Source organism: Rissa tridactyla, chromosome 7, assembly GCF_028500815.1.
Source record: "Rissa tridactyla isolate bRisTri1 chromosome 7, bRisTri1.patW.cur.20221130, whole genome shotgun sequence".
In the NCBI taxonomy this organism is placed as follows: Eukaryota; Metazoa; Chordata; class Aves; order Charadriiformes; family Laridae; genus Rissa; species Rissa tridactyla.
In genome coordinates, this window is record NC_071472.1 from 23801363 (window position 1) to 23824876 (window position 23514).

A 23514-nucleotide genomic window follows, 5' to 3' on the forward strand; every position below is an offset into this window, starting at 1 on the left:
CTATAGAAGGTGCTAATCACTATGCCGTAATTAAAGGCTGAGATGAGTCGTGGGTCTCCCAAGCCAACATTTACCAAGATGCTTTGGGAAGGCAGCACAGCATCCACAGACCTCCAATACATGGTCTGGCAGCAGAATTCTCTTTCTAAAATCTAACTTGAATTCTGTTGCTCAAAATAGAAACCTTATTTTTCTGGAAAAAAACTCTCTCTCTCTCTCTATATATATATATACTGGGTTTTTTTCTGTATCATTATGGTGAACATATCTGTCCCATGCAAAAGGGTAATTTGTGGGCTGTTTTCTTTCAGTTTAGTATTTGAGTCTATTGTTCTTATTTTGATAGTAAATACCACCTTATTTTCTTCTTTGTACTGAATGGTGGGTCCCCATTACCTAGCTTCAGGATGGAATAGTTACAAGCAGAGCGTATTAATCCATGTGTTCCCAAATCAAGATAAACTGGCAATTTTTGTGGTGGTTCCCTATTACACTGAACGAGGTGAAACAACCCCGTGGGTTTGCTCTCTGCCTCAGAGTGAGAGAAACCCAATTACAGATACCATACATATTTGGCTTCACATCAAACTAGATGAAGTTTCTTGGCTGATTATTCAGGATACTTGATACTTGTGTCAACATAGCCAATGTCTTTCCTGCTATTTTATTTCCACCTCTTATCAGCGTCTGGACACGGCCGTATCATGTATCAAGGCTAATGTAAAGCAATAGTCTAAACAAAAGTTAAACTTTTTCCTATGCTGTCATTCTAGAAAGGAAATTCTAGATAATTTAATTCTCTGCAATTTTAAAGATTACTTTTTTTTTCCCACTACTAATTTTTCATTTTAAATACATCCTCCCCTCCCTTAAAAAAACCAAACACATCATTGGAAAGAAAATGATCAAAACTGGCAAATCCTTATGCTTCTCCCACAGCGCAGCTGTGAGTCGCTACAACTGAGTGTGTCCCGTGCCACATCGAAAACACCCACCCAGTGGTGGGTGGGTATCATGCTCTCCAGCATGATACTACCTGGTTGAGGAGGTATGAAGCAGGTCATTCAAGCACAAAACAGGAAAACAAGTTATTTTGGGGGTTTCCCCCCCTTATTCACTCTAATCGCGTTGTCTAGCTTGTAACATCCGTAAAAAAACAAAACAGCTCAACAATACATTCACACAGGACTGTCACACAGCTTCCCAAAAGTCTGATGTCCAACCAGACCGAATACCACCATCTTCCATTTGTAGTTTTTTAATTACTTTGTGACAATATGGTTGAGATAAAAACATATATAAGCAAGAGACCACTGTCCCTGGACTGGAAAAGGAAAAAGTTCCCTTTGCCCACCCACAGCACACACCAACACCATTGTGCTGCGGCCTGGACCAGGCTATGATGATGGCTTATGTGCTGGCATGCGGTCACCACGGTCCTCAAGGTCCCAAAATGGATTATTTTCAGACCTTGGGGGGTAACGGTTTCAAACTGAAAGAGGGGAGATTTAGATCAGATATTAGGAAGAAATTCTTTACCCTGAGGGTGGTGAGACCCTGGAACAGGTTGCCCAGGGAAGCTGTGGCTGCCCCATCCCTGGAGGGGTTCAAGGCCAGGCTGGATGGGGCTTTGAGCAGCCTGGTCTAGTGGGAGGTGGACCTGCCCAGGGCAGGGGGCTGGAACTGGATGATCTTTAAGGTCCCTTCCAGCCCAAACCATTCTGTGATTCTATGATTTATTTATTGTTAGCACCATTAGATAAGATAGACCTACGTAAACAGCCAAGTAACATTTAGCTGTTCCAAGTGCGCTGTTCAGCCCAAGAAATTCTGGGGGCATCACCTCTGAGGGTCAACGACTTGGTTGTTGAACACCAGTGAACACCTGGAGCTTCAGCCACCTGAAATAGCTTATGAGGAGCACGTAGTGGTGGATCAGAGCAGCCACAAACCACACTTTTCTCTTTAATCAAAGTACCTTCTGGGTTTTTCCCAAAACATTTGAGATAAACTTCTGTGTGTTTAACAGGATTTACAGGGCACTAATAATACATAAGGTTTTTACTACTACCGTCAAAGTAACAGAAACAATGGTGTGCTGGCAGCACACGAGAAACGTACCCCGGCCCCAGACATCTCGTGTTTACCTTGGAAAGAAATCAGTGCTCCTGTACCAGAAGACCTGTGTTTTGTTCATGTGACAAGATACTTGCTTCAGTATTGGTTAAAGATGCTATTAACTTTCTGCAAATTTCCCTTCACTTTAAGTAAACAAGTTCTCTGTCAAACAACTCAGAACTGGAAGGAGGCTTTGATTGCCACCGAAACACTCATCTGTTAAAATACGTTGCATATTAGCATTGTCAATTAGCTGTTTAATAGGATGTTCTCACACAATTTGGATTGGTAAATGCAAAACTTATAAGCAGCAATATTCCCTGAGGGGTGTTCACAGCAAAGATTAAAACAAGACCACTGCATTTCCATTTCAGAGGGACCCGACGTAGCTCCCTCCCATGGGCTCTTGTCTGACAAACTCAGCAGCCAACCAGGAGGAGGAAAATGGCGAGCAGAACAGCAGCAGCTGGGTCACAAGAAGGAGAGTTAGGAGAGGTGGCCACTGACAGCCAGGTTACCTCCAGCCATGCCCAAAATGAAACTTCTTCCCAAATTCCAGCAGATTTACTAAGATCTCACCATCCTCCACTATGGAGATGAGTACCAGTCACAGGGACCTGATTTTCTCGCACGGAGTGCCCTGGAGTACAGACAGCACATTAGAAGAAATATGGAAGGGATAATTTGGGAACTGAAATCTTTTTGCAGCAATTTTTTCCCCCACCCAAAGAACCATTAGCAACACTGCCAGCAGTCACAGCCCACACTTTATGCCACACCAAAAAAAGTTCAAGCAGCAAAAGTGAAAACTTCCCATTCAACCTAAATACACGGTTGCTGTTACTGAGCCCATAACGAGTACATCCTTATGTAATTAAAAATCTACAAGGCAACACAGGTACACCCCACCAGATGTCCCAGCAAGCCACAGTGACCAAGAGGTCACCAGGCTTTAAGGTACACAAGCTATGGGGGAAGTCCTCTGCTGCTCTCCACAGCACTCTTCAGGAGAAAATACACAAGTAGTGAGAGCGTGGGTAATTCTTAATTTAAATGTAATTACATTTAAGAACCGAAAGAGAAACAAAGCATTCTAGCCCAGATCCTTAGGAACCACTCTCCAGATCAGGTGGAAATTGCTCACCATCATTACCCCATCACAACAGAGCAGCTTCAAGCTGAAGTACTTTTTTTCCCCCCCACTTATGGGTCAAAAGTGCAAGCTGCACTTAGTAAGCATCCAATAATTTTTCTTATACAATGCTGACTGCTCCAAAGGACTGCACGTAAAGGCCCTGTCATGAAGGGTTAGTTATGTTAATTCACACACTATTAAAGTTTAGACTTATCGCACCCAGCCCATTTTTTTTTTCTGTAATATCACCTGGAACCAGTTTTGGGGCTCTGCCACTCCAGTAGGTGAAAAGTCATCTTTACCATGTATTGTCCACTTCATACAAGACCAATGATTCTTCGATTTCGCTTGGTTTGTGTTTGGACCGAGATACATCAGACCCAGCCCTGTCTCCATCCTCTTCCCCTCCTTCTGGCTTCTTCACAGCATTATCTTATAATCCTGCAGTTCCTACGGGTTTTTAACTCCTGAGCATGAAAACACAGCCAAGGATGGAGGGCAGGGAGCTAAATTTTGTTTAGCACTGCTTCAAGACGTGATAAATCCCTGTAACAGGGATTTACACATAAGGTGAAAGAAATTTTATTCTTTTCTATCTATATAAATGCAGGTTTGGGGGTATTCTTCACTTGTGGTTTGCCAGCACATGTTTGCCACCAGGAAAAACTAGCTGCTTTTTACACTATAGACTACCAAAGGTAGGAAAGGCAGAAGAGGAGCCATTCTCTCTGGATCATCTTAGCTGGCTTTAAAATCTGAAACATCATTTGTGAGGTTAAATGCCCTCATATACACACTTCCAGCGGAGTGGAAACCTGACCACCAGGATGTGTTTGAGTTTCGGGGACAGATCTGGGTGTTTCTGCCCCCCTGCTCGGGAATGCCCCGTGGCTGCCACTACGCAGCGTGGCCAGTCCTGTTCAGCATCTATAATGATACCTTTCACTCAAAAGTACAGTAATGAAGTCTGTACAAATAAATATTTTAAGCAAGTTCGTGTGATTGAGAGCAGGATTCCTGAAGTAGCTTTTTTATTGTTGTGTATTGAGAGGTAGGAAGTGCTTCCAGTTTGGGCCATGGTTCAGTGCAGGCACACAAGCACAGACAACCCCATTGAGAAGGGGATATTTCACTGATGCTTTTAGATGTCTGCCACTTGTTCAATCATGCTCTTTGCTGAATATTTGGAGGTATCAAATCAACATGCTCCTAGACGCCAGGACCGAGGCACGCCACGTTTGAGAGGGCAACATGTTTGAGTGTTACAGCATATTACATGAAAGGAATTACTGTCACTCGCCGAGCTGGGTTTTATCAGCAGAACTTTACTGCTCGGTTAAGCAAAATCCCTCGTCATCTAACCTGGACTGAGACAGATGGGGCAGGTCTAATACCATCTTAAGAAATTTCCAATTTAAATGACAAGCACGCCAGCCTCCCTGGCTTACTGTTGGAAGAGGAAAATTTAGTTTTGCTTGCTCTTCCCTCTCAGTGCGCCACAAACACCTTCACAAACCTATGGGTGATCCTAAGACCTCAAATCACTACCTTTCACTAACAGAAGACCTCACTGCTCATCAGAGAACGATTTCAGAAATGGAGGAATAAAGCCCCACCGGCTGTATCTTTGGCTTTGGAGTCCCAGCACTCTCTGGGCAAATGCCTTTGAACCGTCTGCCACTTCGAGGTTAGCGGAAGCAATAATTTGTTCACTGTGATACCAACCTGGCAAGACAAAGTCGTGTTACGTGATGACAATGTACTGTCTCCTTATAAACGCAGATCTCTGCTCAGAGCAAGACTAAAGCACCATCCTGCTTCCACGCTCCCCCCCATCCTGCAAGCCCTACAGTATCAGCATGACATTTGAAAGGGTCCTGCTCTACCCTCAGCCTCTTCCCTACCAGTAGAAGACATCTTGCAAATTAAAAAAGGGCCATAACAATACCTCTGCTAACAATTTTGCATCTAAATTTCTGAGGGTTTCTATTACAATTCAGTCATTCTTTTCCATATGCCTAAGGATTGCGAGAAAAACATCACTTCAAAAATTATGTGCTTTAAAAAACTATGACAAGAGCACACAAAATGGAATAAAATCCAGTGCCTTCACTTTCAGGTGTCGTGGCTTAGCAAGGTCAAAAACGGAAGAACAACATCATTTGTGACCATGAGGATTAAGGAATGTTTTCTTTGCAACTGCACACCAAAATAAAAAAGCAGCTCTGTACTACAAATATTTATCACCAATACGGAGAGCAAAGGATGATCAAGCAGATAGGACTTGAGGTACTTGGCTTTCATGTGTTCCCTTGAAAAGCCTCAACTGCCCTGAAGAGCACCAAGCATGAGTGACATCCAGTCCTCTAATAGATGATGCCCAAGACTAAGCTCTGGGGACCGAAGAGATGCTGCCCACAGAACAGGAGTCTTGCTGCTGTGGGCCCCCAAGACCACCATGAACAGGTACATCCACACTTATGGCAGGAGAACATCAGGGCTGTGGACTCACACAGTGGGGAACCAGCACAGCGTGCAGTGGGACAGACAGAGCATGAGCAGCTCCAGGTGGGAGTTATGCTGGGAGACGTCATGGTCGGGGGGTCAGCATAAATCATTTATGTTCATTTACCTTCACAACCAAATATCTGCACAGTCATTAGTTCCCTGCTCTGTTCAGTTGACTTCTCCTGCAGCTACCATCTCAGGATCGTGGTGACACACTTGCCATGAAGCCACAACCCAGCTCCCCCAGTCACATGAAAGCACTGTCACTGAACAAGGTGCTTGTCTAGTTACCCTAATACAGTCAAAACAGCCAATTTAAATTAAACCTCCAGTGTAAGATTTCAATGAGAGCTTCTGGCAACATTTAAGACAGGATCTGGCTTACCAAGAATGATACTGATGAGGTGCAATTATTTTTCATGTGCAAAATGAACTGAAAAACACCCACCTAGCAACTTTTTTGAGTCTGTCCATCCCTCCCCGGTCCTCCCTCCAAAACATATGAACAAACCAAAGCCACTAATTTCATTCATGACAGATTTTCCTTTCCCTGACTGAAGGAATTCAGTCTGCCCAGCAAAACTTAATGGAAATCATTCAATCAGAACATGGACATGCCTCCTTCACATAATCAAGTAGCTGGGCTTACTTTGACTAGTTTTACATTATATACTTCCTTTTCTCATACATTATACAGGCACCAAATGTTAAGAAAAGCACTGCACGAAATAACTTGGTCTGATATTTTTCTAATAAAATAATTTCCCAAAATATTTAAAGCACCAAAATAATAATATTTAAGAGCTTAAGACAGTTTTGGAATAGCAAAAAATAAAGCATAAAGGTAGTCCCCCAAATTATTTTTTTTTATACACTGTTGTAACAGCTTAATCAATTTTTAGACAAAATTGGAAAAAAAAAATGTATTCATTTATTTCATCTGAGAAACAACACGCATACCGGTGGCAGATCACTCTCCTTAGTGAAAATAAAAGCCTTCCATACGTCACTTAACCAATGCACATGATACCCTGACAACTCTGGATCTTCAAGTCCTTCATTAATATCCTTACAGTGTGACTGTCTAGGAGAAGGACTAAAAGCAGGTCAAGGAAGGCAAGTTTTGACCTAAATTTCACCCATGGTTTGGTCTTTGGTGCAACCTGGAGAACCGCTACAATAGCCCGTGAAGAGTTCCTCACTCCAATGGAAAAGGTCAGTCATTGAATTTCATTAGAAACTTTTAAACAAATTCACCTTACACAATTCACTAGCAAGAACTATAACAGCTTAAAAATCACCTAGCAAAGTATTATTAAAATGTGCAGTACGTTTATTCTGTATATTACAATTACAGTTCCAAGTCAATGACTCCAAAGCCTTTTATTATATCATAAAAAACTTAAGACCAGTTTATAATGAAATCTCTAATCAAATATGAATGAATCATCCAATATGACACAATTTCTTGAATGAAAAACAGATGGAAAAGTAGTAACGATTGTGTGGTTTAAATCACAAGACATTAGTTAAGCCAAAGGAGCAGATATTTAATCATAAGCACTTGTTTCAAGTTAAAGGAGACACCAGCTTAAGGCAGACCTCAAATCAAGCCATTCAAGGGGCAAATGCCAAGCCAGCACCAAGCAGAAACGTAAACGAGATGGCTTTGGTGTGAATGAACTTACTAGTGCACCTGAGGCACAGAAAGTGCTGATTTCCCATTTGCTTGGTGGCAAGAGGAATTAGGCGAGGATGGAGGAGGACATCCCTGTATAGTCCTCTTTGAGGAGGTCCATGGTTTAGGAAAGCACAGGAAGACAAAAGGAAACCATGCCAGTAACGCTGAAGTGCTCATGTTGCAATCCAGCTCTCAAAAGACACAATTCATTGAAGGCAACATCCCGTCTTTCAAGGTCTACACACTTAAGAAGCCAAAACAAAGTTAAACCATTACGCATTGGCAACACTCTCACACTAACTTGGTGCGTCAGTGTTACTAGGGCTTTTCAGCTTGAAGTAGCTAGGTTACAGTTTCTATTTGTATACGGGGTGAAAGATATCTCAGCCTAAATCATTTTGGGGTTTAGAGCAAGTTTTTTGGGGGCAAGAAGCAGGGGGGAAAAAGGCGACAAAAAGGGAGAGGAATGGTCTATTTAGTCATGCAACGGCAATTCTCGAGGTCATCATCTGGAGGCTACGACAATGTTTCAGGCATCATTGCACAAGCTGTTCACCTGATATTCCCTCCACAGCCCAAAGACAAAGCAGAGCCAAATATAGCCCTGAAAATCAATATACGCTGAGGAAGAGCCTCTGGGACCTTGAGAAACGCATCTCGTGTCAGAAGAGGAATTCCTAAAATCCTAGGAACACAGGTGGCTGCTGAGCACAGACCTACGGCATCTATTTCCCCTTTAGCGATAAAGTACCCCGAGTAAATTTTGGCATAAAGCACTCTGGGGAGCTCCGTAGTACCGAGCACACCAATAAAAAGGGAACGCGGACCAAAGCAAACCTGCTGTTAACAAAACAGTCCTCAGCAGCTCCTCCAGGTAACGCTCCCATCCATCTAGCAGGCGTCAGGAGAAGCTAATGGAGAAGAGGACCCGAGTACAGCGTGTGTCAGACCACTCCAGCTATTGGACAAGTGTCATCTTGAAAGGGTGAGGGAATTAAGAAGAAAATAAAATAAAAACAAATCAACAAAGATTTCATCTCGATTCCCTCTGTAGGGTTACAGATCCAGGTAAAACACCCGGAGTTGGAAACACAAACAGCAAACAAGACCCGGCACAGTCACCCAAAGATCGCAGCTGAGACACGCAGTATTTTTTCACCGAGAAATGCCTCAATCCGTGATCAACTTTCCATGAAATATTTATCGCTTTCATTCATCGCACAGTACTGTTATTTTTAGAAGAGCCAGAGGCAATGGGAACAGATTACTGATTAACAATTCAAGGGAGCCTTTAAACGTCTGCTCATATTGTGCTACCTCCTTCTTCCCTAGGTTTAATGTAAATACCGTTGTGCATTCAAAGGTATCATCAGCTTTTATATAGAAGCAAAAGCACAAAACAAGCTTTCCTTTGGTAGGGAATCGGGGAGAAGAATTATTTTGAAAACAATGCTTTGTGAACAGTCGGGACTAAGCAAATTCAGTGAAATCTCTAGTTGATCAGTGTGAATTAATAAACTAAACAAGGTGAGGGAAGAATAAAGAAAAATATCAAGTTGGGTCTTGCAGTAAAGCAAACTTTCCTGCCAGTTACCTTTCATCTTAGAACACAGCTCTGTATTCAAGCGCTTAAGATTTAAGTGCTGCTTTCAGCTTTTAAAAGAGGAGTAAGTTGTTAATAATTCATTCCACCTCCTCCATTTAATAACCGTTTCCTTGTGGGTAAGAAAGGAGGTGACAGGTACCTATTTTTTTCTGAGACGAAACACAACAAAACAGAGTTTAGGAGCTGTGGGCTCCTGCTCTTCCCACCCCACATGATCAGGACATCCACGGATCATGTTCCGGGCAGACATCAAAGTGGTCCCTGCTCCAGCAAACCCAGCTCGGCAAGAGAAGTCGTTTCACAGAATCACAGAATGGCAGGGGTTGGAAGGGACCTCTGGAGATCATCTAGTCCAACCCCCTGCCAGAGCAGGGTCACCCAGAGCAGGTTGCACAGGAACGTGTTCAGGCGGGTTTGGAATGTCTCCAGAGACAGAGACTCCACCACCTCTCTGGGCAGCCTGTGCCAGGGCTCTGCCACCCTCAAAGGAAAGAAGTTCCTTCTCATGTTTAGGTGGAACTTCCTATGTTCAGGTTTGTGCCTGTTACCCCTTGTCCTGTCTCTGGGCACCACTGAAAAGAGCCTGGCCCCATCCTCCTGACACCCACCCTTTAAGTATTTATAAGCATTGATAAGATCCCCCTTCAGTCATCTTTTTTCCAGACTGAAAAGACCCAAGTCCCTCAGCCTTTCTTCATAAGAGAGGTGTTCAGTCCCCTAATCATCTTGGTAGCCCTTTGCTGTCCCCTCTCCAGCAGTTCCCTGTCCTTCTTGAACCAGGGAGCCCAGAACTGGACACAGGTTTAACACCTTGTAGCACAAGGATGATGGAGTTCAAGCAAGAGATGATGCCTCACCAGGCTGGCCAAAGAGCTCATCCCTCTCGCAAACATCCCTACACATCCACACACCGCCGCAATGGGCATGTGACGATGGAGAGTTAGAGAGTCCTTAAATTGTCCTACTATTATGACTGAAAAAACACGAGTTTGGGTGCAGTATTAGTCCAGCAAAGAGATGCTGAAGCTTGAACTTCCCTGGTACTCTGCAGGGAGCTGCCCAGATTCTCTAGATGTGGCAGTTCCCTCCCCTGTCCTGCAGAAAGAACCCCCAATTTGCTGACCACGTTCTTCTGGGCATGCTCCAAAGGGCTTTTTATAAAAGCACAACAATACAGCAGAATCAGCTGTGGAAATGTGGGAGCTGGCTGAAGCCTCACACAGGGCTTTCCTTGCTGAGCAACAGGTCACAAAGGGGAACTTTAGTAGTACCTCCAGCTAGTAAAACACTTCTTTTATTGCCATTTTATTGTCACAGGCTACATTTTGTACATCTATCTTAGGGCTGGAAATAATACCTGTTGCAGTAAATATAAGGTTAACTTGATTTTAACTATCAAGGCTCTAAGCTACACTGACCTGCGGTTTCTCTGCTATCCTATGCCAGAGCACCTAAACAGTGGCAACATTAATAAACTAAGCTTGCCAAAATCGCTGCAGCTTTTAAATAAGCTAACAACAGGACAGTAAGCAAACAACAATTTAATCTGCTTAGTGTACGGTTGTGACATTAAAATGACTTCTTGAGAACTCACTTTTAATGATAATATGTTTTTTTGGGTGGGTTCCCCTCCACGCCCAGCCCCCGGATTCCACAGAGAATAGATCAGGATATTTCTAACATTAAAGGCCTAGCCTTTCCATATGTGAGCTACACTTCTGGGGCACGATAAAAGCATCTGCCATCCCTGTACTAACCCACCCCGGTGTGAACAAGCTCTTGTCTGTGGAGGCAGGAGCCTGTTGGGAGCCCCAAATCCTGGCTGACCAGCCAGCAATTTGAACCTGCTTCAAAGCCCCGCTGCACCACACTGATTCCGTACCTTTCTGAAGGAGCTTTTGAAGCAGACACACTATAGAAAGCAAGCAAGTATCTGAAAATCTGGTGCAGTGAGAGGGCATTCCCCTTCCTTTGAAGGGATAAATTAACAAAGGCGAGGTATTCGGCTCTGTTAGACCAACTGGACTACCACTCCTTCCTCTGAGAGACAGGGATTAATCTCTGATTTCAAAAGCCTGTAAAATCATGTAACAATATTAGTCCAGAGGTTCTTGCAAACCATTTATTCATACATTCATCAGCTTTTTTTTTTTTTTTCCAAATGAATGTGGAAGTGAGACTGGGTAATTAGATCAAGGAAGAAGAAAAAGCAAGGAACCGAAATCTTATGCGTAATCCTCTGGCTGTCCCTGCGCTTGCCAGTGTCAGGTCCAGAAGAGCCCCAGCACCATGCTGGAAGAGTCAGCGTTGCCAGTGGCATGGATGGAGAGCAGGGACACAGCCACGTGTGGAAGAGCCTAATGTGGAAGATGCAGTCCGCTCGTCACCACCATTAGGGCATCATCTTGTTAGTCCAACCCCTGTTGCTCTTATAGGAGCTGCTCAGCAAGAGCCACCTGAATGCTTTGTGTAACCCACTAATTCCTAACGTTTTGCAGAAGACTACCATCAACGCTCAAAACCTCCTCAGAAAACCACCACTGCTCACTTCTCTAGCGTGCACTACAGCCTCACAGACCATCCGTGGTTTGCAGATCACCGCTGGAGACCAACCTCAAGAAGGGATGCAGCCATTCTCCATCTGATCCACAACAGCAACCAGAGAGAGGTCTTCACCTAAGGGGCAACAAGCCCAGCGCGTTTTCCTTAACCTCTCCATGAAAAAATGTGTCCCAACGCAAACTATCTGTCAGCTGCACTCAACCACTGCAATAAGTGATATGATTATTACTTTTACCACAACTTGGGAATGCATCCCTGAAAAGCCAATGGAAATGCTCTGAGAAGGGGAATTTCTTTCCTAATTCAGTAACTGTACTGTCCCCAGAGCTTCACGTTAAGCCATGACCAGGATACTGGGGAAACACGGCTGGTCAGCTGAGATACTTCATCTCAATTTGCAGTTTTATTACTTAGTAAAGCTTTTAAGTTTAAAAAGGACTAGTTTCCATCTTATTTAATTCTAATTTTACTTATATATCACAGATAGCAAGCTGTTTTCACATTTCTAATACTAAAGAAATTGCTAAAGATTGTTTTGTACCAAAATGAGTAATTCTAAACTTTATAGTAACAAGAAAAACTGAGAAGACTAATGGGAGGTTGTTATGTGAACTGCCATAAACCCAGCCTTATAAAGAAAGAAAACTCTTTCTACAAAGTATGTTTAATGAAGATTTACTTGATAAATCTCAAGGATGGTATCAACAGTACACAAGTGATGTTTTTTAAGAGGATTATCTACAAAATATCTGGGTATTTACACAAGCGAGGTCTTTAAGACTGCCCCCCCAGCTTTGCACTATGGAAAAGGCAAAGCATCTCGCAGTTTAAAACCGCAGGAAGAAAACATAAGAGGACAAGAGAGTTCTGTCCCTTCCTGCTTACACATGAACCAGTCCCCCTATGCAGACTGCAACTAAGTTCACTGCTAAAAAGAAGAAAAATACTGCAAAACACAAAAAAATACTTAAAACCAGTACACTAACTTGCAGGACAATTCCTTCGCCCTTCTGCAAGCAATCTGCTGCCACCCATCAAAACCAGGCAGTGGCCGCCACTGTGCTCGGGTATCTGGGAAGCATTGTCTCCTGTTAAGCATGGCTTCTTAATCATGATATTTTCCATACAATATTAACTAAAAATAATCTGTGTAGTCCTTGCTCTGAAGATCTCTGAATTCAGCAAGTAAAAGTTAAGGAAAAAGCAACATTGCACAACAAACTCAACAATTTATGCCATTTCCTCCCCCAGGCCAAAGATGCAGTAATATTCTAAAGCCAGAAAAAGTAGAAAAAAAAGTATTATCAAATAGATTATTATATTCCTGTACAAGATGTGGGTTGTGGGGAAGAGAGAGAAATTATTTTCCTAAAAAACACACTTTGCTAATGACCAAACTCCATTCTACTCAACTCCATTTACTCGTAAAACGTTTTCATAAAAATTCTCTAAACATTTCTATTTTGTACTTGAGATGTTTCACAGCGTGTTTAGGACCTGGGTACTGAACATCCCTTTCTCACCTTTTTACATCAGAGAAGAACGAGGATCGAACTTCTCCTTCACTTGGTTCATGACGGAGAGAAAGCATTTTGGTTTCCTACAGGTACACCGCAATGATTTTATCTTAACTTAAATGTAGTTCTGAGTATAAAGGCTCATCATCTGCTGAAGTTTATTCATCATGAGGGCTACAAATCAGTCGCTTTACCATAACCAGGACAGGACAAGGTCTTAAACAGAACATCCCAGGACAGGATTAAGCCTTTTTTTTTCCTTAAGCTGGTTTTCAACACCATCATTTCAGCCGTGCCTGAGACTTGGAACAACACCCCGCAAATCCACACATAACTTGTTTTTCCAGAGCAATACTTGGTATTACTTCTCCCTTCTTCTTACAGAAGGCTCTGTGGCAAACTCCTAACAATGATAAAAACCAGACAGGACAATGGTTTTTTCAAGTGGGTAAGTTCCTCAACTTGACCACAACTTTCAAGAGTAATTTAAAAAACCCATCAGGATACACAGGTATAGGCAGGCACCACACTTGAAAGCCAGCTGATGAGCCACTTCCACGATCATCGATGATACTTGCTTGCATTTACAAACATGCCGAAACATTTATTTTTTTTTTGCCAAACACTGTGCTTCCAGGTTTTAATCACCGTTCTGCAAATCAAAATATAAGATAGACATTTCCAGCCCATGTACGCATGCACTGCAGGGCTGAAAAGATTTCTCCAAAATTTAGCAGAAACCGAGTAAGCGCAGGGTCTTGAGTGAAAAGTACCCGGGTGCCCACTGCCCAGAGCCAACACTGCCTCTTGCATAAGGTCCCATTTCCATTCCCAGTCGGTCCTACCCTTCGCCCACTACACGCACAACCAGCCTGAGCTTTCCAGCACGAGACAGGATTTCCCACGGCTCAAAGGCTGGCAGAAGTCATTTGCCAAAGAGACATTGCTGCCTACCTCACATCCAGCACACACGACACAAACACAGCTCCTCAGTGGCAGATAGCTGTTTATTTTTTCCATAGACATACAGCTGAGCTATTAAAAACACTCAAAACGGAGTCCAAAAAGTAAGAATTCCATAAATCCTGTATGAGTCTGTAACACCTCAAAAAAGGCTCCTTTCATCTGGGGAAAATTAGAGCACACTGAACTCTACCATCAGGTTACCCAAGTTGTTAACCAGCACCAGCCTTTGTCCTGAAATATCTCAAAGGAACCATTAAACGTAACAAGCAACAACAAAATCAGTTTCCAAAAAAGAAAGAAAGAAAAGTAAAAGACAAACCCATCACATCAACAATACTGGCCCTTGATCTACTGACAGAAAAGAAGATTCTTGTGCAGAGCCACAAAATTCAATCTACTCCATGAATATGAAAAAGGGAGTAAAATCTTTCAGCTGAGCTGTGTTACCACGGTACTCTTAAAATAAGAATCTCTCTTATAACCTCCCTTACCTGATAGGCAAGTTTTGGAGCACATGGAGGAAAGAGACATTTCTCAGAATCCGAAGCCAAACACTCGTACAAGGATCTCTTCCTTTTTCCCCCCAACATAATAGCTCTACCTCTTTAAAAGTTTCCTCCCCCAGATACGCATTTAAGTCCACAAAAATCTAGGTTAGGTCACAGCCCATTCCCCCCATTCCCTCCCCTCCCCCCCAATCTACTGAAGTTGTTTTGAATAAGCTTCATTTACATTTTTCCAACTTGCATTACCAGAAGCGCTTAGATCTTCTTCGAGATCTCTTCCTTAATATAAAAGGACCTAAAGGCATTTTGGAAGGCAGCAGAGAAGGGAAAGTTGGGTTTTTGGAAAACTCAAGCTCCTACCTGGAAAGTTGATAATGCTTCATATACCAAAATCATACCTACTATAAATATCTATATCTGTTCACACCTGGAAATAAAACACTTTTGGAAGAGAGCAGGGGGAAAGACAAAAGACAGATTGCTTTCCATAGCATTTCATGTATTGTGACCAAAACTTTGGTTTCCACCACTTGAAGTACTGCAATTGTGAGCCACAAGGTCTCTCTCAGCTCCACAAGGAGAAGCCAGCCCCAGATGAACACTCTGGCTGCTGTGTTGCTTCATACCAGAAGGACAAGCCCCAGGAGACGCTGTAGCAGGATCATTAGAAGAGAGAAGAAAAGCAAATAGCCCAGAGTGACACGCTTTGATCAGCCTATGTTTGGTTCCTCATTTCAAACCAAGGAGACTTCTCCTTAAAGGGAGCAGCAACTCAAAAACCTACTTTGCTTTGCAGTGCTCCTTTTAGGCTGTGCAGAGACTCACAAGGTGCTGCTTTGTCCTGCTGTCCTCTCCTTTCTAAGGAAAACCCAGCAGCTCCAACCAGGTTGGGCTCTCCTTCCATCCCTGCCAAGGGTGAGGGCTGAGCTCTTTAGGACTCCCCAAGGCTGCTGCGCTCTATCCTCCCTCCATTCCCAAATCCCACTCGCCCAGCCTGGGAAAGTAGCTGTGTGCCAGTTCTAACACACTTTGTTCCAGCATTTTGCATTTGCATTCCGCTCTCCCACTTGCAAGATAGAGCTGCAGAATATTTAACTGCATTCCCAGAATAGGAACAACATTTAATAAAAGTTTCTTCTTACCAGAGCTAGGCATGTGGTTCACTCTAGGTGGATTCAACAGCTCTACTGGCTGGTCTCTGCCAGAAAGCCCATCTGGGGGGGGAAAAAATAAAAATAAAATAATCACATCAACTCCGGTTAGCTGAGCTATTTTTAGATATTCCAAGCAGGAAAAAATAAAAACAAAAAAAAAACCAAAACCAACAAATCACTAACCAATTAACAATGTAAAACAGAAACACAAGTAGCACAAATCAATACAAACAAGAACATAACAGGACAGCTGCGTAACAACTGCATACACTAAAGCATTAAACAAAAGATACTGTTTCCCGAATTGCACTCAGGTTTTCCTCGTCTTTAAATTCCCAACTGGTACAGACCCCAAATCCAAGGAAAACGGCATGTCAGCTTATAAACCTTACCACACAATAAGTAAATTGCAATTCATTCCTTGCTCGGAGAACTGAGTGAGTTAAGAGAGAAATGCAGCCCTGCGAAGTGAAGTTGAAGAATGGCTGTAATGTACCACGGAGATGTTAAGGAAAACTGACAAATCACTGCAGGAGATTAAAATGCATAGACATGCATAACAAGCCCCATTTTGCATAAGTTTGGATTTCAGAAAGGCATTAAAAACATACTTTGTAAATGATATGCAGAAATCCATCTTGCTGAAGCAGTTCTCTATTTAAAATATTTCAAAGATTGTATCTTGTATTCAGGTAGAGTTAAAACAGAAGAACACGATACCCGCTGCTGGAAACTGCCAGACCAGATTTTCTAGTCACCCATTCCCTTCTCATCTGCCCCCCCCAGTAAAAGTTGAAGCAAAAAATGCTAAATTATGTTTTCAGGACTTAGATGATGAATACTTGAATACAGAAAACTTATCTCAAACCCATTTGTTCCATTGTAAATATCTCCACCTTTGCTGGTTCTGTCTCACTTGTCCTCTAACGCCTTTCTGCCCTTTCTGCTACAGCACAGATACCATCAAGCCAAACCCTGTCTGGAGACATCAAAGAAGCCACCCCATCTCTCTCAGTCAAAGCTATGGAGAGTATCATAAAAATGTTAAAATGTGAAAACATTAAAAAAATCCCATACAAAATAAAACTAAAATAAAAAATAAAATTAATAAAAAGAATAAATAAAAAATAATAAATAAAAATAAAATCAATAAAATAAATTAAAATAATTTTATTTTTATTTAAATAAAATAAAAATTACTAATAATTTGTTTATAATAAATAAAATAAATTCAAATAAAATTAAATTTAAAAATGAAATAAAAATAATAAAATATAAATAATAAAATAAAAAATAAAAATAAAATAAAATAAAAATAGAAAATAAATATTAAAAATAAAAAATAAAATTAAAATAAAATTAAAATTAAATAAATAAAAATAAAATAATAAAATAAAAAATAAAATAAATTAAAATAAATTAAAAAAAAATCACACTTGGGTTTCTTCTCATATTTTTTCTGTTCCAAGTTTCTGGAGGGAAAGCGCAGTTGGATCCTCTCCATCACGTGGGTGGGTTTGCCTCCAATGACCATACCCAAGGATCGGTGCAGCCTCAGGCGCTACTGTCAATAGATTAAACTATAACCATGCTGAGTTCTCCTCCTCAGACAAGTTAATATAGATTATTCACATCATAATTTTTTTGGCTTTTGTCTCGTTACTTCTAGAGCCAAAAGAGTGGCTGGGCTTGCTGTACTGGAGCAGCCAACCTGTGGTGTCGGTGGGGTGACACTTGGCCAGCTGAGCTTCGCCTGCACAAGCAGCAGCGAACAGCAATAAATGAGGCGGCAACTGGATAGAAATGTAGAGTGAAACATCACTCATTTAAATAAATTCTGCCTCAGCCTCCCCAGATTCACAAGCCAGTGGTCACTGCAGATCAAAGAGTGTAAATGGACAGCAAAAAAAAATATGATCCTCCTTGATCACTAAAATGTCGGGTTTTACAGCCTTTTTTTTTTTTTTTTTTTTCCTATAAGATGGGCACTTGCTATCTCAGCCCTGGCTTGTAATTTTTTCAATTCATTGGTGAACCGCAGCCCTACTTGCTGCTGAAGCCCCCGCTATGTTTCTGTGCCGAACACGCCAGCATCGCCCAGGGACCACGAGTGGCTCCCAAAACTCATCTCTTCAGCCTGTCAGCAGCTTAAAAGAAATACCACTCTGCTGGGCTCTCCTGGCGACGGAGCAGCAGCCGCCCCAGCGGCAGCCGGCACAGCACGAGTACCTGCTCCAGAGCTCGGCCCGAGAGAGCTGCTGGGAAAAGGGAGCGGGGAGAGCAGGGAGAGCCCAGAACAGCCCGCAGAGCCCCCGTGTCTTCCCGTGGAGCTGGGTATTTTCAAGCTTCTCCGCTGAGCTATTTCAGATGGAGACATGTCTTCAGAAGATAAGGACCCATCTCCAGAACAGAGCCCTATACCAGCAGCTCAGGTGCTCTGCGAGACAAATCCATGGCAATTTTGACAAAAACACCCATCTGCAGTGAGACCGTTGGAGCCGAGGTGCCCTTTCTCACGCTAAACTCAGCAGTTTTGAACAAGGGACAAATTAAACCCGTACCCCCAGCAGTACAAAGGTGCCAGCAGAGATCAACCGACAAGAGCCCACCTATTCCTAGTCCACCTGTTCCTAGTCCACCAGCTATTCGGGCAGGCTCACCTGGCTGCCAGACAGCACAGACAGGCGCCTGCACAAAGCAGGCAATCTGCTTCCATGCCCACCAAAACATGAAAGACTTTTTCTTTTGTTGCCCATGGACTTCCCCGCCCCGTTGTGAATTTTCAGCCACACCAGTGCATCACAGATCACTGACAAAAGTGTTGGTTAATAGGGATTTTTTTAAAGACGTTTTGGTTTTTTTTAAAGAAAGTATCTGCATTTTCAATTAATTTAAAAAAAAAAAAAAACCAAAAACAAAAAACCCAAAAGCCAACCACCAAACAACAAACCAAAAGTCTTCAACCTTCATTTCAAAATGAGTAACAGAAATATCTTTTAAAGCACTGATGCCTTAAACACTGGAAGTGAAAACAAACTATGCAAGACTGAGGTTCTGTATTTACTATATTGAGTGATTAAAAAAATAAATCTCTATTTGGAAAAAAAAAAAAAAACCGGAAGGGGGGACATTCGGCACTTTATCAGGAGATATTTGTATAAGGCACCTCTTCTCCTAAGCTACTAGTCATACATGGATAAAATAGGTTATAATAAGATGTAAACAAGCTGCCACATGGCTTGCCTCCCCCCGAGGGGGGGGCGATCTCACACCCCAAGCATGCTAAATGCCTGCACCCAGCAACCATAACCCAGCAAACATGCCATCCACACAAGTTGGTTACTAAATTTTTTGGTATAACCCTTTGGGTTGGTATGTCCAGACTGCAATCGTTTCACCCTACCTGCTCCTGGTAACCCACCACCTTCTTTCCCAGCCCTCCATCCCCTTCTCTCTTGTGCAACTCGCAGTCGGGTACCACAAGGAGCATCCTCTCTGGCTGCAGGAGCCTGCGCAGCCAGCGGGGACAGTTCAGCCCGATCGGGTGACCTAGGACGTGCCTTGGGCCACTGCATTCGCTCCCTCTGCAAACGCCCCTCCGTCTCCCGACGGGGAGGGTGGAAGCCCAAGCATGCAGGTTGCTGCGCGGAGGATGCAGTTGTCCCCACAGCGCTAGAGCACCCCCGCAATGGGAACAAGCATCCCCAGCATCTATCTTGACAGTTCATAAGACGCTGAGAAGCAAAGCAATACCGGAGACATTTCCATTTACTTGCTTTCAAGAATCTAGAGGACTTTGGGGGTTGAGTTTTTTTGTGGTTTTTTTTTTTTTTTTTAATTGAAGTAGCTGCAAACACACACTCTATTGCTCCCCATACACACACCTTCTGTTACTACAAAATATGAGCAGCAGTGAAATAGCCAGGACCTGAGAGATATTTCAAGCTCATTTTATACAGCTGCTATGCCTCACTCCAGAAACTGCATGTATTTAAGAGAAGCCTATGCTCTGTAACCAGACTTTCCAAGCTGCAACCCAAATGTTGTCCTTCTCCCAGCAGCATCCCAACAACCACAGGCAAAAGCCAATAACTCTCACTCCAGCCACCTCCATAAACACAGGCAGAGTCTCTCTGGTTTCAGACACCGCTTGCTGTCAGGATACTGCAGGAGATTCCCCAAAATTCACAGTCCTACATCAGGTCGGCTACTTTGGGTGCGAAATACTCTTTTGCTCTGGATTGCGGTGGTTGCACAGTATCTGCGTTACTCAAAGCTGTGACGGTTCATACCATCAATGAGCTTCACTCGACAAAAAAACTTGAGCATCTTGGACTCAAAACTTTGCTGCACATCGGCATTTCAGCCCAAAAACAAAGCAAAAAAGAAAAAAACTGTCCAGAAGACAAACTTGGCCTCTCAAAGCAGTTAAGCTTTTCCTCTTGTCTCCTCAGCTTTGTACAACAAGCTAAAGATGCTACAAAATGCAAAGAAATCCTTTAATTTTAAGAGAGTAGCTGATCAGTTTGTTAGGAAAATTAAAATACCATTGCATTCAATGAAGTATCACATCTACTGCCAACAAAATACGGACCAAAAAGCCCAACAAACCAAAGCAAACAAAAACCTTACACCTTCCAAAAGGAGAAGAGTCCCTTACACTGGTCTGAAGGAAGGCTTTAAAATCATAACTGCGCTACATGAAATTTTGATCAAGTACTAAAATCCGTATACCAAATCTACCAGGATTCCTCGTTTGCTGCCCACAAGAGCACTTGCTTTGATTGCTTCCTTCTCTCTCAAACAGATGAGCTAAATCGATGTCAAACTTTTAAACAATTATCTGGGAAAGAACCCATGAGAACTGACCACTGAAATATGGAGGGGTTTGGAGTCCTCAGCTGTGATGATGTACTCTGTACAACTTTAAAAGAGGAAAAATATCCCTATGTTTCCCATATTCAACTATGTTGCTTCACAGATCCTGTTGCACCATCACACTGAAGACAAGCTGGTCACCTGAGGGGATCTAAGTCTCACGAAAAGCGTGTTTTCTGCTACTGCTGCTTTGGGTTTTCTTACCACCGTTACTGGAGCCTCTCTCAAATCAATTGCTGTAGAATTGCTCTTTGCGCGACAAGGAAAAAGCACGATGGTTTATGCCAATGCTTCAAAAGCGCTAAGAGTGGTCTGGGTCTGCAAATGCCAAAATGAATACAATCAGTTTGCATTACAAAAAAGTTTTACCTCCTACCTTTACAAAGCATTCATCTCCAATCCCCTCCACGCCTCACCATGTATCTACAGCGAAAGCTTTGGCAACTATAAAATTAAAAAAAAAAAAAAAAAACAACCCGCAGAGGATGCTAAAGTTATCTGTGCCACATGTAGGTCTACAGTTTTACCCCTTTTATTGCCCAGAAAGGATCACAGGGGTGTCCAAAAAGCGGACAAGGATGGGAAGCAGCTTGTCTTACCACGGTGGAAAGTGCAGAGAGGTCAAACCATGCAATCACAATCTGACTCTTTCACAAGCCACAAACCCTGGTTTGAGACAAACCAGATTAACTACAAAGTATTTGAGCTCTCTACTAGCCAAGTTCTTCCTAAGCTACTAAAAATAACTCTCAGCAAAATGTCCTCTTGAATTAGTTCTGTGTGAATCAATCTAACCATTTCACCAAAAATGTCAGAAAGCAGCAAGGGTGAGTTTTCCCAGCTGTATTAGGGAGGCTGAACTGGGCAGATTAATCCCAGGGCTGACCAGAAACATTGCCTGCAGTCCAAGATGCTCCCAAAGGAAAGACAAACTGCACCATCCATCCAGCCTGGGAGAAGGCAGACACCAGCCTGTCTGATTTATGGCTCCAGTTAGAGAACATTAAGTGTAGCTTAATATCCAGATGGGTATTTTACTCATTAATTGATAAGACGAAGCCATTATTCATTGATGGGAATTTGAACACTTTGTTTTTGTCCTAGTCTGTTCCAAAAAGTTGTTTATGTTACTTTAAAAATACAGCCAGGATGGGTTTGGAAGTAGCTGGGTCTGCAGGATTTAAACACGTTGAAAGTAGGAAAACCAAGACAAGATGGCTACAGTATGCTCCAGAATAAGACAGAAACACGCACAGCTAAAAACCCTCAGAAAAGATGAAGCCGCAAAATGAACAACATAATTCAAGACAAAATCAAAGGAGACAAGGATGGGAAAGTACAGCTTTATTACTTAAAAATTAAAAAAAAAAAAAAAGACAAACAATGAACAAAACCAGGAAGTTGACGTATACAGCAAGCTCTTGCAGAAAACTGTAAGCAACCTTACAATAATTAATTCTAATGATTTTGAAAACTGCAGGGCAGAACTGGGAACGAAGAGGATATTTAAATAGTTTTCCATGTATTCAGATCTTTCAACCTGATGCAAATCACCCTGGCCTACTTGAACTCCTTGAGTTCAGTGATGAACAACCAACAATTATCTTTAAAAGACACCCAGAGTAGAGGACCAGAAGTCCTACAGAGCCATAGAAGATACGCAGGGGAGAAAGGCAGGAGAAAGAGGTACAGAAAATAGGCATTATTGACTAGGATTTGATTTCCCAAAAGAAAGGACAATTTCCAAAGGCAGACCAAAAATCAGGTAACAGGAAAAGCAAGACAGATGGATCAAGGAGAAGTTGAAGGCAGGCAACAGATTTATTTCTTTGCCAGTATATCTGGCAAAGTGGGGGAAAATTTTTGATTTTACCCAAGTTTTATAAAAAAACATTGAGAAGCCACACAGGCCGTATCACTTAAAAAAAAAATAAAAATCAGATCTTCATGAATCACCCTAAACCAAGTACACACCTGGTTTAAAAAGCCCACTCAGTCATCATCTGCTTCTGGATGCATTATAAGCAGCATGTTGCAGTAGTTCACCATTTACTGGTAAGAGCGGTAAAGATGCATTTAAAACTCAGGTGTGCCCTCATAGCACAGAGATCCCCCTTTAGGGCACAAGATGGAAAACAGATGGATGCAAGGTTCAATGACAAATGAGTAAAACTGCACCACCTTAAGTGATGATGACTTTGATAATAGTAATAATGGTCAAATGTACAATTACAAGATGAGAAATACTTGGCAAAGCAAGGATACAACAAATAAAAGCCAAAGCACTTCACAAAATTGAGCATCCCCCATTTGGCAGCAATGCAGAAGACACAAGTCCATTCCAGGCTGCATTAGCAGACACATAACGGAGGTCAGGGGGGGTCATTACTCAGGGATGTGACAGCCTCCCTGGCCAAAGTGATGCCCTTGCATTTAAATTCAACAACAGAAGATGAATTGCAGACAAACACGGAGAAACCTCTAAGATTTTTTTTTTTTTTTTGAGAAATGAGATAGAGGGTCTGCAGAACTCAATAGTTTTTCCAACATCAGTCTGATCTCTGTTGAGAGAAAACAACAAAGTGGCCCTGAGACTTTTTCAGGATGAGCAATTATCTGCTAACACAGGGAGTTTGAGACCTCTCAACCAAATACATTTCTGTTCTTCTTTTGTCATATACTTTCCAGATAACATGGTACTACATAGCAATAATCAGATATTTCGGAGAAGGCAACGAATCATGGCTCCTATAGGTGACAAAGTCCTAAAACCCTAAGACCCTGCCATTGAACTGCCAGTCCATGTCCTCCACACAAGGCAGCTCCTGCCACTTGCCATTCACAGCTTCAGGTTCCTTTCCAAGCTGGTTTTGGGGTGGGCTC

The 23514-nt window shown here is 42.4% G+C and overlaps 1 protein-coding gene across 23 annotated transcripts in view; it reads right to left on the minus strand.

Moving 5' to 3' along the window:
• The window catches only part of HDAC4 (histone deacetylase 4), a 415745-nt gene that overhangs the window by 301844 nt on the left and 90387 nt on the right, over positions 1-23514 (minus strand). For 21 of the 23 annotated variants that reach the window (XR_008467801.1, XM_054209784.1, XM_054209795.1 and 18 more), the window contains one exon: positions 15742-15813. The exons of the other annotated variants lie outside the window; for them this stretch is intronic. Coding sequence is in view for 20 of the 21 variants with exons in the window: in XM_054209784.1 (XP_054065759.1) it covers positions 15742-15813 (72 nt within the window). In the remaining variant the exon portion in view is untranslated. The remainder of the gene's footprint in view (positions 1-15741; positions 15814-23514) is intronic. 23 annotated transcript variants of the gene reach the window in all.